Genomic DNA, 17,451 nt, shown 5'->3' with positions numbered 1-17,451 from the left:
TTTTTTGAGCTTTACCCTCTTTACTCATTTTGTAATTGCAATTTTTCGTGCAATGGGCCAATAAATTTTCCCTACGTACTAGTACACACCTTTAATACCATTTGATACCGTGATACCAATGTAGAGGCAAATCGACATTCCAAATTTAAAAGAAAATGCAATGGCCACGACTTCTGCTAGATAAGTGCCTGATTTTTAATTACCTATAACAAAACCAACTTAAAATGGGTTGTGAAGTCATGCAGGCTTCATGGGGAGTTTTTTTTATTTATTTTATTTAAACAAGCTTCTATTTAAAAATTGCTTTGAAAACACTTTTCTGCACTTCAAAGATGCATTTTCCCATTCAGGACAAATAAAATGAAGTCCGGAATTTTATATTATCATTTTCATATACAGCGGAACGTGTAATGTAAAATGCAGAGCAAACCAGTTCACACTTTTTTGCGGCCTTTGCCCTTAAAAAGTTGGAAATAAGTAATAAAAATTTACAACTACATAGTAGACTGCAGGGTAGTTAAAAGTTAGATACAAACTAGCTTAATTTCCTGCAAGGTATATATGTACATACATACATATGTGCGTTTGCCTATCTACATATGTACCATATGTATGCATGTACATATGTAGGTAATCGCATATCTAACCAAATACGGCATTCACAGCTCGCAATCAAATGCCACTTGTAATAGCAATAAATATGCAAATATGCCATTCTCCACCGATGTGCTTATGTATGTATGTACATATATATGTACATATGTAAATTAGTAAATTATGGGTGGCATGCTCTTAAATACGAGTACACATAGTGGTGTGTGTGTGCGTGCAGTTTTATAGGTCCGTTGCACACGGCCATGGTCAGCCGATTTTAAAAAAGTAGCTTAACCGGCAATGGAACATGGAATGGAATGAGAAGAAGGTAAGCGGCTAGGTGTGCGTGGATTGTAGCCACTTTGTGTAACACCGTTGCAACAAAGTAGTTATGGGCATGCAACACTACACACAACAGCAAAACACAACAATATACGTATGCACATACATACGTAAGTAATAACAGCAGGAACAGCTACATAAGTGTTACTACTCCTACAAAAGAGCAACCTATTAAATACAACTCGCAACCTCAAAACCCCACTCGACGCTTGTTCACGTCCTATTAATGCAAGAATAAGCTAAGATATTTGTTTCCCCCAGATAAATACTAGCACTTCTTACGACTTGTATGCAAGCGAATACTTGCAACAAAATGTTGCACACTTGCTGTGGCGTCGTCACCAGGCAGTGATGCATATCTGCGGCCGTATGCTCGCCAGCAAGTGAATGGGTGCGCTGTCTGTCAGCTACGGTGCGAGGCCTTGCCTGCTTCGACATGCTGTATGGATGAGTGAATGCGAATATTCGTATTAACAAGTAATTTTTAAGCAAAAATCAAAACCGACTTCAATTCTGATATAAAAATTTAGGAGGAACGTTAATTTTTTCATGATCCCATGAGCGGATCTAAACCAGATTAGTATGGGACCACGTCTGAGACACCACCTTTCCGATGCAAAAAGAATTATCGGTTAACGTGGTCCAAAGTTATGCGGTAATATACAAACAAAAAAAAATATATATTCCGACGAACTGATTACCTCCTCCTTTTTTGGAAGTCGTTTAAAAAGTGTCGTTGAGTGAGGATATCCTCAGCACCACCACCAGCATTGATGACGGCGGGCGATAGTGCTTGCCATAAAGTTGACTTTGATGGTTGTAGTGGCGAAAGAAGATGACTGAGTTCGTGCTGATGTTGCTGTTGATGAAGATGGTGTAGTTGCCGCTGTTATACCCATCACTTTTGCCGCGTGCAACTGGCTTGAGTGCCACTCACTTTTCTGCGTTTGCACTGCTTGAAATAATATATATTTTTTGTTTCTTTTCTAAAAGTATTTTTTTCTTTTTATTATTTACTCACATAATCGTTTCCATGTATGTGCTATTGTATATTTTTCTATTGCAATTGCTTTCCACAATGGCATACAATCGCCGCTTGGTAATCTTCGCGTGCTTGTGCACGCCTAAATAGCGTCAAGTTAACAACAATTAACTTGCGCCTTTTTTCTCATTTATCAATTCCGATTTTCACTTTTCTTTCACTTCTTGTACCTACATAGATATGTACAGCGGCGATAGAAAAAAAGTAACAGAATATTAAAGAAGATAATAGTTTGCCGTAAATCATTAATCAAGTGCTTGTTGTGCGAAATACTGGAAGAGCTGTCAATTCAAAGCAAAAGTCGTTGTCACTAAGCATTGAAAGAAATTTAAATATATCTAGTACGTATATTACCGTGGAATTTAGTTTAACTATTTTGCTTTATTTAATTTAGTTTAAACCAATGTCGATAAATTGCATTTAAATTTATTTGTTTTAATTAAGTTTCGTTGAGTAAATCTTTTTAAAATTAATCACAAATTTTCGCGTCATGCTTTCAGTTTTGGGCCATACGAGAGCAATTTGAAAAGCCACTGACTTTTTGAATTTCCCACGCATTAGTTTTAATATAATACTGTTCCCGTTAACTGCCAACGATTAATAGACTACTGTAATATTTTAACCAGGCTCCGCCATTTAGTTTGTGTTTGACAGCCACTGAAAGCAGCCAACCTCATGGATTTGAACGAAAATAGAAAAAGTGAGTTTCATGTGCTCATTAAGCATTATTTTTTGCGTAAAAAAATCTGGTAACAAGAAATTATTTACTACGGGGATTCCTATTTAAACGTAGAATACGTGGTGTGGTTAACAGCATATACAAGTCAACACCGAAAGCACACATTAAGAAAAAAATATCGATAACAGAAGCGATAATAGTATCGATAACAAAATCGATAATAATGTCGATAGCAAAATCGATAAAAATATCGATAACAAAATAGATGAAAATATCGATAATAAAATCTATAACAAAATCGATTACTAAATCAATATAAAAGCTATTACAAAATCAATAACAAAATCGATTAAAATTATCGTTTATTATAAAGATAAGTTCCGAAAATATCGATAGCAAAATCAATAACATATCCATGAAAATTTCGATAACAAAATCTTTAAAAACTATCGATAATAAAACCGATTATTATATCGATAAGCCCCGAGAACTTCGAAAATCTCTAAAATTCCGAAATAGTTCTCAGATTGAGTCTGTCTTATATCCTTTTCTCTATAATTACCTCTGATTTAATCTTTCTTCCTCTATCTTCATCTTAATTTTTATCGGTATCCTCATTCTCATATTTTTCTTTATATTTACCTTTGTTTTTAATTTCTATGTTTATTTATTCTTCATCCACATATTTGTCTTCACCTTTGCCCTTATATATATGTAAGTAAAGTGTTTAAATTTACCTACGTTACTACTAGTTGCTAGAGCAATTTAAAGGCCTAAAATTGACCCCAATAAGTTAGGTGGCTCTTCCGTTTCCACAAATGAAGTTGAGCTGACATGTGCTTCAGTGTTGGTTTTAAAGTACGGGCTGGTCCTAGCTGTCTGATGTTCAAGCTTTAGAAGTTTTCTAAGCGGAAATATCTATTGCTTCTATTGTTTTTCGATCCATTTACTAGTCCCCAGTTTAGCTTGAGCTGACTCCAAACTTTTCGCTGTACCCGATGATAACCAATCTTTCTCCCTCCCTAGATGGTAATACCTTACCTTGGTCTTCAATAACTTTTATCCGAGCTCCTAGCTATTTTATCGCTTGCATCGTTCTACAACTCCACGGATCCACAGTCGTCACGGGAAACTTATGTAGACAGCTCTGTAATTAGCCACTGTCTCTACATAAAGATGGCGGATCTAATTTATCCTGCTTCACTTGTGGCACTACTTTTGCGCGGTTTAGACCTTGTCTCTCTTATTGCGTTCATCTATGTATGACGCCAGTCTACAGACTCCGGTCCTTATGGTCTTTAAGACTGCCGTAACTATGACTTTCTCTACCCCTCGTTAGTGATCGGCGTCTTAGAATATCCTCGAACTTTATAGTATGCAGAGTGATTTTTTTTGCTAAAAACAAAAATTCTGATTTTCACAAATAACTAAAATTTTCTAGGACACCCTAATATACAGACATTGTACACATGTATTATACTCACTGGTGTTGTAAATGTCAGCACGTTCTACTTGCTATGCGACATATTCGCGACTATTAAAATTTTGTGCAGCTGTCGCAGAACCGGAATTTACTCGTACGAATGTATCAGTAATTTACGAATTATTGCAATTTCTGTTTAAGGAGATTTAATCAAGCTGCTTTAAATCGTCAATGCCTACGTATTTCATTGCCCATTGTCCACGATTTCACGCTGATATTGATATGAAAAGTGAGATTTCAGTTAGTTTAAGTAAATTTATCAAAATGCTGCAGCTTAGCCAAAATGTTCGCATGCATGCAAAACAAAGTTTGACTAGTATCTAAAGAGAGTAGGCATAGACTAATTTTCTTGGGTCCAATTGCAAATTGGAGTCTCGATATATTGGCATTATGGATAGAGTGGTTAAGTGCTTAGCAAACCTGAGCTTCTCGGTTCGAATGTCATCGTGCAACAAGTCTCTTTACATCCACGTACGGCTATAAAAGCTAAATATAAAGACAATAAAGATTAAGGATAAAATTAAGATTGAGATTAAGATGGAGTTTAAGATTAAGTTTGAGATTTAACTAAGATTATGGTTAAAATAATTACCATTCCGAGGTACGACTGATGTTAGACTGATGTTGGTCAGACCAGGGATTGAATCCAAGTCCTACGGAGTGGTAGTGCGCACCTCTAACTACTTAGCCACAGCGGCCGTTATCCCTTACCAAAAAAAGACCTTTTCCAAAGGTCATTAAAATAAGCGTTTATATCACGGATGACCTCTTCATTGCTTCAATTTCTTTTCGTCGAGCGGATTCTTTAGGTTGCGAAAGTAATTTTCGGAGGGAGCTAAAACAATAGCCTGTTAACAATATATTGTAGTTTATAAGAGCAGTGTAGCATTTAAAGTTACTACGCTGGAAATTCAAAAGGTAACTAACATATCAAACTGCCCTCGTACTAAATATGTACGCGTCAATATGACGGATATATTTATAAATAAATGAACTTAAAGCTCGGAACACTTTGACGACTGCAACTTCACGACGTAACGACAGCGACATCATTTTGTCGACAAATGTCGCCTTGAAGCCAGCTTCTTAAACATTTTGAAGACCTCAGCGACATAGCAAATAGCTGATTTTAAAGTTTGACATTTTGGTATATTTATTTCACAAATTGTGTATTTTTATTTAAGTAAATAAGAAAAACATGAACAATCAAGAATATGTGATTAATTTTGCAGCACTACATCTACTCATTGTCGCCGGCAAAATTAGAAATAGATTTAATTTGGCGACGTCGACAATTGCAGTCCTGCAGCCAAGATGTCGTGCTGTCGTCAAAATAATTGTGTCCGTAAGAACGTGTGTATTTAAAATTTGACAGATGCTGCTTGTCGCTTGCTGTCGTCAAAGCGTTCCGAGCTTAAGGCTCAAGGCACCCTTAAAAATCCGAAAATTTACTTCAGTCAAGTTTAGCAATATGTTCATACATTCATATATGTATGGCGGCAAGTGTCTGTGTATGGTTGCCATTCGTCTCCTGACGGTTCCTTGAAAGCAAATACAAATGCTTCGTATCATTGCTTCAATGCACCCAGCTGAAGTGCGACATGGAAATGTGATTTATTTTATTTACTTTCTGTTTGGATTTTGCTGTTATTTTCTGACAAACATCTGCTCTTTTTTTCAAGACTATGACTAGTCTTCGCTGCGACGTGTTTTTCGCTTTTTTGAAGCGTTCTTCACTCGTACCAAAGTGCTCCCTTGTGAACACCCTCACTTCACTTTCTCAACAGTGTTGTAATTGATACTTAGTAAAGTATCCTCTCTCTGTTGTTACAGCAGTGCGTGTCTGCGGCGTCGTTGTCATAATTGCTGTCGTTTTCATTTGTGGGATTTAGATTGCACAGGAAATGCATTAATATGTAATGCACCACATAGCATTTACTTAAAGATATTGCATTTCATATGCATCCATATAGCTTCCGCGAATACATATGTACATATCCCAGCTAGCATTTAGATGATTGTTTGATGATTTAGGAGATATTCAAGTTGCTTGCGAGTTTTAGAAATAGTGTTTGAGGATGATTCTTTTTGGCAACGAATAGGGTGATACTTTACAGATTATCGTTAACATACAAAACCAAAAACTAACTAACTACATGCTTATATCGCTGCGGCACTTCTTTTCGTGTAAACAGTCAGCTTTATAGCCATTCCATGTGAATAAATCGTTCCCATAATTTCACGAGCAAAACAGAAACTAAATGGGGAATTTTTGATTTGTTTCGTTTTGATATTTTTGGGAATAGTTGTTCAAAAGGAATTCGCGAATTGCTTGATACAATTTTTAAACATTTTTATGCATTTAAATTTAGAACAAATATTAGTAAAAACGAATATTATATGTAGGTATTAAAAAAAAACTTGATTTTTGGAGATATTTTCAAATAGGTCCTGGTTACGTTAATCTTAACAGTTCTCCGAAATATTTTTGCCGAAAGTCTAAAAAATATAACAAATTTTATATTTCCGATGGAAAAACAGTGCCGATTTTTGTGTGTGTAGCGTAATGCACATACATACATACATACACAGGCTCCGACGAATAGTCGGACAAGCTTTTTGTATGCCCGCAAAATCGATATCAAAGTAAGAGAAGTGAGATTAAATAAAAAAAGATCCGCGTCAGATCGATCATTTTCTAAATTATTTTATTGATGTTAATAACAAAAATCCGCAAGAAAATCTATTTTAAACACAAACAGTTATTTAACTGAAAAACATGGGTTTCAAAGCTTAAAGAATAATCGGACAGCTCGCAATTTTGTTATAAAAACTATATACGAGTATCCGCAGAGCTAATTTAATTTAATTTTATTTTTTAACGCTTTGCGCTTTTAAAGGGAATCTTTCTTTTCCATTCAGTTGGTCAAATAAACAGAAAACCAACCAAAAAAATCAATCTGTGCATTCAATCTTCAGTTTCAAGTTTGTCGGGATTGTTCGTTGGAACCACTGTATGTTTATTAGTGTGAGTAATTATCAAGGAGGAGGCTTTTGACATTCGCAGCCAGGCAAGATTACTAAACTTGTATGCTCGAGACTTGAGCTGGACTAATTTTAACTTATAATTCAATTATTTATTAGACTGGCGTCCGGATATATGGATTTATATTTTTATTATTTAAGAATTGCGTCGAATTAAGATACGTGAATTTCTTTGTAAAAATTAATAAACATTAGTTTTATTTTGATTGTTTGACGTTTTGGTCAGTTAATTACGTTAATATTACATTTACACGTTTAGTCGCAAGCGCCAAATATTTTACATAGATTTCCAATTTCGCCACTATAAGTAAGCATTGACATTTTTAACCCGGAAATGAAGCCACATATCACAAATCACTAAGCTCTACTTTTAGATATGCAAAAAATCGCATATGTATAAGTATAGTAAAAATATCGTATGAACAAATGAACAGTTGATAAATGAAGCAGATTGTGACGGTTCTTCACTCTGCCACTAACAGTACTCGCAACGGTCAGCTATGTAGTTGGCACACTGCTGCACTCAACGGAAAAGCGAGTGAAGTTATAACATAATAAAATAAAGAAAATAGCCTTTAGGAAACTTTTATATGTACATACATATTCTTTGTGCGGCATAAATCTTTTAAAATGCCATTAATGAAATGGAAAATGGAAGTGAAATAACATTCTGCTGCTATTAATAAATAATAGCCACGGTGTACACAAGCGAGCACCGACAAAGTAACATTAGATTTTGCAAAAAAACAAACATATGACGAGATACATATGTATATAGACACTCCACTACATACATAACGCGCTGATATCAAGCAATCGCCATCAAAGTTGGTGCGAAAACGTACACACAACCTCTTTTACTGCGGTCCATTCGATCAAGCGCTCACACATACAATTCCACTTTTTAACCGATTTCCAAAAAAGGAGGAGGTTATCAGTTCGTCGGAATCTTTTTTTTTTTTTTTTATGTATGTTACCGCATAACTTTGGACCACGTGAACCGATTTCGATAATTCTTTTTGCATCGGAAAGGTAGTGTCTCAGAGGTGGTCCCATACTAATCTGGTTAAGATCCGATCAGTGGATCATGATATATATATATATATATATATATATATATATATATATATTTTTATATGAGAGTTGAAGTCGGTTTTTTTTTGCTAAAAATTACTTGTTGCAGTTACATATATACATATTTCATTCAATGGAGTTCTAGAAACAAGTAAATTAAAAATTAAATCAAGTATTAACTGTGGTGTCGTCTTCGCTGGAATGACCCATATATGTCCATAATCTTTATAGCCAATATTTAATTACTTTTAAATAGTATGACTTTTATGTTGAGGCTTGTGAGTAAGCGTGTTAGATGACTGCTTATAGTGCTACGGGGCGTATACGTTACATACGCAACTACGGGTATATGAGCAAGAAATACAATTTCGCGTTGGAATCTTGTTCTTTATAACAATAACTGAAGATAATGCATTTCCGAAGTTAAGTATGCCTCCATTTAGATAGGAGCACTGCATTTCCAGTCATGGCAGATAAAAAGCTCTTGTCCCTGACGCTGAAACTTTCAATGCAATTATCTCCGAAATAGTCTCGCAGTCAAAACGACTTTTCGACATCCAATTTAACGATTTATATGGAACTAGTATCGCCCAGTTGTCGAAATTCGACATACACTTTTGAATTTTACCTGTCACCATAGTTTAGCATAATTTGTAGCGAATTTACAGGAAAACTTAAAATCGAATTATGAACGTTAATACCGGATTGATTAATGCTAATTCTACCAATCCTCCTCCTTAATAGCTTTTGAAAATAGACGGAAAAAGGAACCTCGATTTTAATTTATAAAAAATATGCATATGTATTCGTATGTATAGATGAGATGTTCATCACTGACTAATATGTCAAACAATTCAGACCGTAAATAAGTCCGTAAGTACGGTATTGACAACATATGTTGCAGTGTCAAGTTTCATATGCGAAATGAGAAGTTCAGCTTGTATGCGAGGTGCCTCGTCCCCATTTTCAATACCTACCGCTTTTCGCCATAAGTATGGTATTGATAGTATATGTGGCTATATCAAATTTCAGCACGTTGGCATTAGCAGTTCCAGAGATAAGCGATATGAGAATTTCAGTTTTTATGGGCGGTGCCACGCCCCCTTTTCCAAAATCTACCATTTTTCACCGTAAGTAGGGTATTTACAATCTATGCATCTGTGCTAAGTTTCAGTTCTCCAGCGTAATTGGTTCTAGAGATATAGTGGTTTTCACCTTTTAGTCTATATGTAAGATGCCACGCCTCCTATGTATCGGGATTAACATTTCTGGATTAGAACAAGTTATATCCTTTAAATCCGTGTATGTTTCTTTGAAATCGAGCGAACGGTGCCTTCAGAAAAGGGATTGCGAAAAACTGGAAAAGTGGGCGTGGCACTTCCCATACAAACTGAAATTCTCATATCGCTTATCTCTGGAACCACTTAGGCTAACGTCCTGAAATTGGACACAGCAACTTATGTTGTCAATACCGTACTTACAGCGCAAAGTTATAGCTTTTGGAAAAGAGGGCGTGGCACCGCCCATACAAACAGAAATTTTCATATCTCTTATCTCTGGAACCACTTATGCTAACGTCCTGAAATTGGACACAGCAACTTATGTTGTCAATACCGTACTTACGGCGAAAAGTGGTACATTTGGCAAAAGGGGCGTGGCACCGCCCATAAAAACTGAAATTCTCACATCGCGTAACTCTGGAACTGCTTATGCTAACATCCTGAATTTCAGCACAGCTATTTACGCTAACAGTAACGTGGTTACGGCGAAAAGTGGTAGATAATGGAAAAGGGGGCGTGGCACCGCCAAATACAAACTGAAATTCTCATATCGCTTTTCACTGGAACCGCTTAGGCTACCGTGCTGAAATTTTACACAGCAACTATGATATCAATGCCGGTCTTACGGTGAAAAGTGGTAGATAATGGAAAAGGGGGCCGCGGTGGTGTAGTGGTAAGCAGTGCGCGCTTCCACTCCACAATGCTTGGGTTCAAACCCTGGTCAAAGCAACATCGCAAAAATATAGAAAAAAGGTTTTTTCTTAACAGCGGTCGTCCCTCGGCAGGTAATGGCAAACCCCCGAGTGTATTTCTGCCATGAAAACAGCTTCTCATAAAAATACAATCGCCGTTCGGAGTCGGCGTAAAACTGTAGGTCCCTCCGCTTTGTGTGACAACATCAAGGCGCACGCCACAAATCGGAGGAGAAGCTCGGCCAAACACTAACATATGTGTAAGCGCCAATCTATTATTATTATTATTAATGGAAAAGGGGGCGTGGCAGCGCCCCATACAAACTGAAGTTCTCATATCGCTTACCTCTGGAACTGCTAATGCCAACGTCCTGAAATTTGACACAGCCACATATGCTATCAATACCGTACTTATTGCGAAAAGCGGTAGGTATTGAAAAAGGGGGCGAGGCACCCCCCATACAAGCTGAACTTCTCATTTCGCTTATCTGTGTCTGCGCTTATGCCGACATTCTGAAATTGTACGCAGCTGCATATGTTATCATTAACGAACCGAAATGCAATTTCCATATCGCATATATCTGGAACACCTTATGATAAGGTAATGGAATTTGATATACCTACATCTATAATATAAAATGGCAAGAATCATTCAATTGGAACCATTTTCTACCAGATTTGTAAATCGTATTGAATCATTGTTAGATCAGTGTGTTTGTCTTCCGTTAGGTGGCGCAGGAATTGAGAGTAGAGATGGGCATGGGACTAAATATTAAGTCCCGATCCCGCCCATCCCGAAATTCAATTTTTAACTTCCGAACCCGCTCATCCCGACGTTTTTCAGAATTGTAAAATTTCGAATTTCGACAACTGGGCGATACTAGTCTTGTATATTGAATTTGGACGAAATCGGTTTATAAATACGTCTTTTATAAATAACTCGGCTCCATCGCCACCAACCAGTTTTCTAGTTGCCTTTAATGCGAAAATTTTACTTTAATCTATCCAGGGGCTTGACTTAATTCCGAACAACGAAAACGGCTATCATAAACGAAAAATTAATATGTAGTACAGTAAAAGTGGTAAAAAATTCGATCAAATATCGATTTTGGATAAGGTTCATAATCGTTTTGATTATTTTTGAGAAAGTTAAAGTGATGTTAAAAAAACTTTTGCGGGGGCTGTGGAATTGCCGCTGTCTTGCAAAGAAGGGAGCAAAGGTTTACCGTTAATTTTTACGAACAAACTCCAGAGTACCTTTTTGTTGCTCGAAAAAATCTACATTTTTTTGTTTACGGATTTTTTTCTAGCGTCTTTATTTTGCAAGGTAATAAAAAGTTATTGATACTTTTTTCACTTTTCGACAGTAGATTGTCCTAAAACCGCTAATTAAATGGAAGTAATACCTTTTTAATCGCAATTCTAGGAAATAATGAGGGACGACTGCTATTAGAAAACAACTTTTGTATGTCTTATTTTTTGATGTTGGACGGAAACTGTGCTCGAACCCAGGCCATGCGTAATGGTAGCGGGCACTGCTAACCACTACACCACAGTGGCCTAACGAAAAGAAATGATTAATTGTGGCATGCCTCTAATTGGGCCGTAAGGTACTATCTGCGAAATCTACCTTTGTCAACTGTAACAGGATTGCACATTTTACTTATGCAAAACTGTTTTAATGCTGCAAGATCCACAATAAACTAAATTTGGTAACTACGTATTTATTTTGATTGATTTTTTTTACGATACGCAAACTTTAGATAACATTAGCAGAGATTTTTCTCTCAATTGTGGTGTATGTACGTCTTGAAGTTATCACACAAATGGAGTGAACAAAAGTTTAAGCCGACTCCAAAAGGTAGATGGGTTTTTGAGAAGCGTTTTAGCATAAAATACGCTCAGATGTTGTTCGAACCAGAAATCGAAATCGTATCCTACGGAGTAGCCGTAGGAATTTCTAAAAACGCGCTTGCGTCTCCGCAACATTATACAGTTAAAAAAAGAAAGTTAATAAAAATTCATAAGTCGCACGAAAATCCGATTCATAACAATGCCATATACCAGACGACCATAGAAACGCCCAGTAATTTCGATATTCACAGCTGTACTAAATATAACAATTACTGGGCTGCTGTTAAATTTGTGCTAATATCAAATTCAGAAAGCAGGTGTTGTAAATCATGCCTTTGTTTTCATAATTTGTGACGCTGATATTGACTCGTGTATGTAGTTGGCAATAAAGATTATGGGTCCAAATAAATTCTTACCCAATATTGCTGATCATATCATTATCACAACGAGACTATTTTGATACACATCGTTTTTTTTTTTTAAATAAGCCAATGATTCCAATTTTCAATTTCTTCGTATTTTCCCACAAAGCTAAGCTAAATTTAAGAGCAAATCCATGTTCAAATGACAAGTTATTTATGTATTTAGCACAACTTTAAACTCATAATAAATGGTCGTTACTCGCCTAAATTTTATTATTAGCTATTGTTGCTTCAAGTGTTATATATGTATGTATGGATGTATATGTAGTTCTTATGCATCTGTTATACATTGTCGTATGCCGATTGAAGTAGATAAGAGAATTGTTCACGTGAAATTTAACGGTCCAATGACGGTGATGCCGCGTGACATGCGAATGTGTTGACTGTACAAACACGCAAAGCTCTACATATGTACATACATACATATGTATATGAAAGTACATATATTTCGGGACTTTTATCACAAAAAATTTAAATAAATATGCAAGCACATTAGACTGCATCACTCCCCATACAAAAAAAAAATCGGTACTATTTTTCCATTGGAACTATAAAATCTATTATATTTTAAGACGTCCACCAAAATATTTCGAAAAAAATATTAAGATTTAAGTGAGCTGGACCAATTTCAAAATACCTCCAAAAATGGAGTTTTTTATGAATAAAAACAGTTTCTTAAAAATTTTTTTGAAAAAATCCCCTCAAATGACAAAACGGTTAAAGCTTAAAAAATTTCCATAAAAATATTAAAAAAAAAAATAAAAAAAAATTGAACGGAATCGTAATGATGAGATTTTTGATGCTGTTTTTTAACTTTTTTTAAAGATTGGTATAAGAAAAACTTGAATAACTGAGCCTAAGCTCTTCTGATTTAGACTTAAGAGGTGTCGGTGGAAAGGTATTTTCTCACCCTTTTTATTTCTTTGCTAATAAACTCATTCAAAGGATGAAAGAAAAAGGTAGGATGAACGAACGTTATTCAAAGATGATGTAAGATGTGTTGGTATTGAAAAAAAAATTGGGACACGAAGGCTTTTTTTTTAACAGAAATAAAAACAGAGTGAAAATACCTTTCTACTGAGATCCCATAAGTCTAAATCGGATTAGTTTTGGCCCAGTTATTCAAGTTTTTCGTAAATCAATCTTTGAAAAAAAGTAAAAAAAACAGCATCAAAAATCTCATTCTTACGATTCCGTTGAAAAGATTTTCATATATTTTTATGCAGCTTTTTTAAGCTTAATCTAGTTTGTCATCTGAGGGACTTTTTTCAAAAAGTTCTTTACGAAACTATTTTTATTAATAAATAGCTCCATTTTTGGAGGTATTTTCAAACCGGTCCAGCTCACTTAAATCTTAATATTTTTCCCAAATATTTTGGCGAACGTCTTAAAATATAATAGATTTTGTAATCCCGGCGGAAAAACCGCAACTTTTTTTCGTGATGCAGTCTAATGCACATAAATACACTACGCTTCACTTGGATAGGAGGCACATACATAATTATACCTTTCATGAATATGAAATGGTATAACATTGGTCCTATGTTTGTACATAAGTATCAGAAGAGGAAGAGATAGACTCATGAAAATGGACTTAAATGATCAAAACGTTGTGCTAAGTCGATGTTGATTATTAAGATACGAGATTTTTTGTTATAAGGGTTATCTTCCACACCACTAATTGTTCAGATATAACTTTTTTATATAATTCCTCTATCTACTATGTACGTATGCACATATGTTTACTTATTTTTCTTATAGAAACTTGCCCATATCTTTACAGGTATCCAATATGGTATGCACACTGACTCAAACAAAAGACCACGTGTAGATATTTTTTTTTTTTTTAATATTAGTAATGATTTTAGAGCTAAATTTTTCTTGTTAACCATATAAGTCACAATTTCAAACTTTATACAAATTTTAGGAACGAATTTTCATCACAATTTCAACTTTTTATTCTGCATCTTTAGAACATTTTTGGGTATGCAATTTTATAGGCCACACAATTTTAGTCTAACGAAGTGCAAGTTACAAACGCCTAAAATTTCTCGTTGATTTTTGAGAAATCTAGTTTGGTATAACGGAATCCATTTTTACAAAGCATCTTTAAGCAAATATGTAGTTTTTTCCACCTACATATATTTGGATTTAAGGCCACCGTGCGCCGGTCTTGAGATTATTTTATAGCCGCCTAATTAATAGATAACAATAAACTCATCTCGCTATACATAGCTATCTGTTTAAGATAAGATAACCGCAAATAATACATAGATATGTACATATATATATATATACGCTGACAAAAGTGAAAATATATATTAAAGATAACAGATGTCTGCATTTACGTATGCGACTTAGCTCACCAAAATATGGTTTTCATTGAATGACAGTTATCTTTAAACATATCCACTCATCTAAACAAGTTGTCACACAACTTTCTTCTGCTCATCACTGATAAATATTCGAAAAAAACTTGAGTATGCCAATCTCTATGCAATTGTGCGAGAAAGTTAAAACAATTGTACAAATTATCAGCATTCACATTCGTCGAACCATACTACGGTATATTCGCATTCGAATTGTATGCATGTAGTATATTGACATTAAAAGGCGTAATTACTATGTTAGCTTTTGGAAATATATAATGAACAATAGAGTGTGGCATGCATTACCGTATTTAACAGAAAGCATTTGACATTATTGGCATATTGCATGCAATGCCAACTCTTGATCTTCCACTGCGTGTGCATGCAACAATATTCACTTCCTCCCGCAGATATCCATCGTTTTATAATTCATCATCGAATTACCAGTAACCGGTTACGTGTCCATATGCTTTGGACTCGTAACAGAGTGGAGAGTTATCAAATTTTTTTCTATTCATTTGTGTAAAATAGGTTAGCAATTAAATTTGTTATCGAAGAATTGAATTGCCTCACGAAATTGCGCCATTTGAACTTCCGCGAATATGCAGGTGAAGCTATTCACCCAATTATTCCACTACATATTCGCTTAACTACAAGTTTATATGTACATATGTATACATACGTATATCGTGACCGTTGCATGCAGACGTACACATATGCATACGTATATACTTACATACATGCATATCTATGTACAGTTACTATATACCGATTGGTAAATAAATTCAATTATATGTTAGGCCATGTGCATCCTCATCTGCGCGGTCTGCTGCGTGATTAAGTGGCCATTATTTTGAGTAGCTATTGAAATAAAGATAGTACATACTTGGAATGTTAATCCCGGGACCACGGTGTTTTTAAGGTCCCCAAAATCCCGGGATTCTTGGCAATCCCGGAATTTTCGGGATCTGTAATTTGCACTGATGGCAAACGGTATTGGCTATATTTGCTTTTTATACCCGAGCGCACTTGTGCACAAGGGTATTATAACTTTGTTCACATAACGGTTGTTTGTAACAGGCAAAACGAATCGAGATAGATATAGACAAATGTATACATAAATGATCAGAATGAACAGAGAAATCGATTAAGCGGTGACTGTCTGTCCGTCCGTCCGTCCGTCCGTCCGTCCGTCCGTCTGTGCACACGATAACTCGAGTAAAAATTGAGATATCTTAACGAAACTTGGTACGTGAACTTCCTTTGGGCGTGGGACGGATGGTATTGAAAATGGGCGAAATCGGATAATAACCACGCCTACCTCCCATATAACGGTAATTTTAAGAAATACGAAAACTGCGATATTTTAGTAACTACTGAAGATAATCCACTCAAAATTGATACTTACAATGAGTTTCAGACGGAAAACATGAATATTAAAAATTTTTGGAAAATGGGCGTAGCCACGCCCACTTATGGTTACATGTGTATATCTTGGTAACCGCTGCACCAATTTCTTCCAAACTTGGCACAGTTGTTGGCCTTAGTACAGCATACTAAATGGCTGAAAATTTTAAAAATCGGACAATAACCACGCCTACCTCCCATATAACGGTAATTTTCAGAAAAACGAAAACTGCGATATTTTAGTAACTACTGAAGATAATTCACTAAAAATTGATATTTGCAATGAGTTTTAGACGAAAAATAAGAATATTACAAAATTTTGGCAAATGGGCGTAGCCACGCCCACTTATGGTTACATGTGTATATCTTGGTAACCGCTACACCAATTTCTTCCAAACTTGGCACAGTTGTTGGTCCTGGTACAGCATACCAACTTGCCGAAAATTTCTAAAATCGGACAATAACCACGCCCACATCCCATATAACGGTAATTTCGAGAAATACAAAATCTTCGATAAATCAGTAAATATTGAAGCAAATTTATTCAAAATTGATGATTGCAACAATTCTTTACCAAGAAATACGTTTATGACAAAATTTTGGAAAATGGGCGTAGCACCGCCCACTTGTGATCACATATATGTATATCGGTAACCGTTCTACCAATTTGTACCAAACTCGGTGTGGTTATTGTGCTTGCCACTTAAATGCAAAACGTTGAAAATTATTGAAATCGGACTAAAATTACGGCCGCTTTTTATATAACGGTAAATTTCAGAAATGCTTGAAACTGCAATATTTCGCACCCCGGCTTATCATGTAGCGGTAGCTTTCGGAAAGGTGGAAAACATATATTTAATACTTGCGCCGGGTATTTAATGTTCGGCTCCGCCCGAACTTAGACTTTCTTACTTGTTTTTAATTAGTGATTCATATTTTTTTAAATTTTAAATACAAATATCAATTTATTCGCGAAACCATGGGCCAGATATAGCAAAATTGCGTTTTTAGTTTTTTACTCGGGCGCGCCATGGGTCAGTAATTCAAAAATAATTTCAAAAATTCAGAGAAATGTGCTTAAAGAAAAAGTATGGGTATCAAATTAAAGATGAAATTATGTTATTGAAAATGTCGTATTAAAATTGTATCCTTGAAATTTCGCAATATT

At 35.4% G+C, this 17,451-nt stretch overlaps 1 protein-coding gene across 1 annotated transcript in view; it reads left to right on the top strand.

Moving 5' to 3' along the window:
* The first annotated feature begins 901 nt into the window (after window positions 1-901).
* LOC118736750 overlaps window positions 902-17,451 on the top strand; it is a 36,124-nt gene continuing 19,574 nt past the window's right edge. Inside the window, exons 1-2 of the mRNA XM_036466766.1 lie at window positions 902-922; window positions 1,198-1,303. Of these exons, the coding sequence (XP_036322659.1) occupies window positions 902-922; window positions 1,198-1,303 (127 nt within the window). The remainder of the gene's footprint in view (window positions 923-1,197; window positions 1,304-17,451) is intronic.

Source organism: Rhagoletis pomonella, unplaced genomic scaffold (genome assembly GCF_013731165.1).
Source record: "Rhagoletis pomonella isolate Grant_MI unplaced genomic scaffold, Rhpom_1.0 Rhpom_scaffold_00004, whole genome shotgun sequence".
NCBI classification, from domain to species: domain Eukaryota; kingdom Metazoa; phylum Arthropoda; class Insecta; order Diptera; family Tephritidae; genus Rhagoletis; species Rhagoletis pomonella.
The sequence above is the reverse complement of the archived record's forward strand: the minus strand, read 5'-3'. Positions and strand labels throughout refer to the sequence as shown.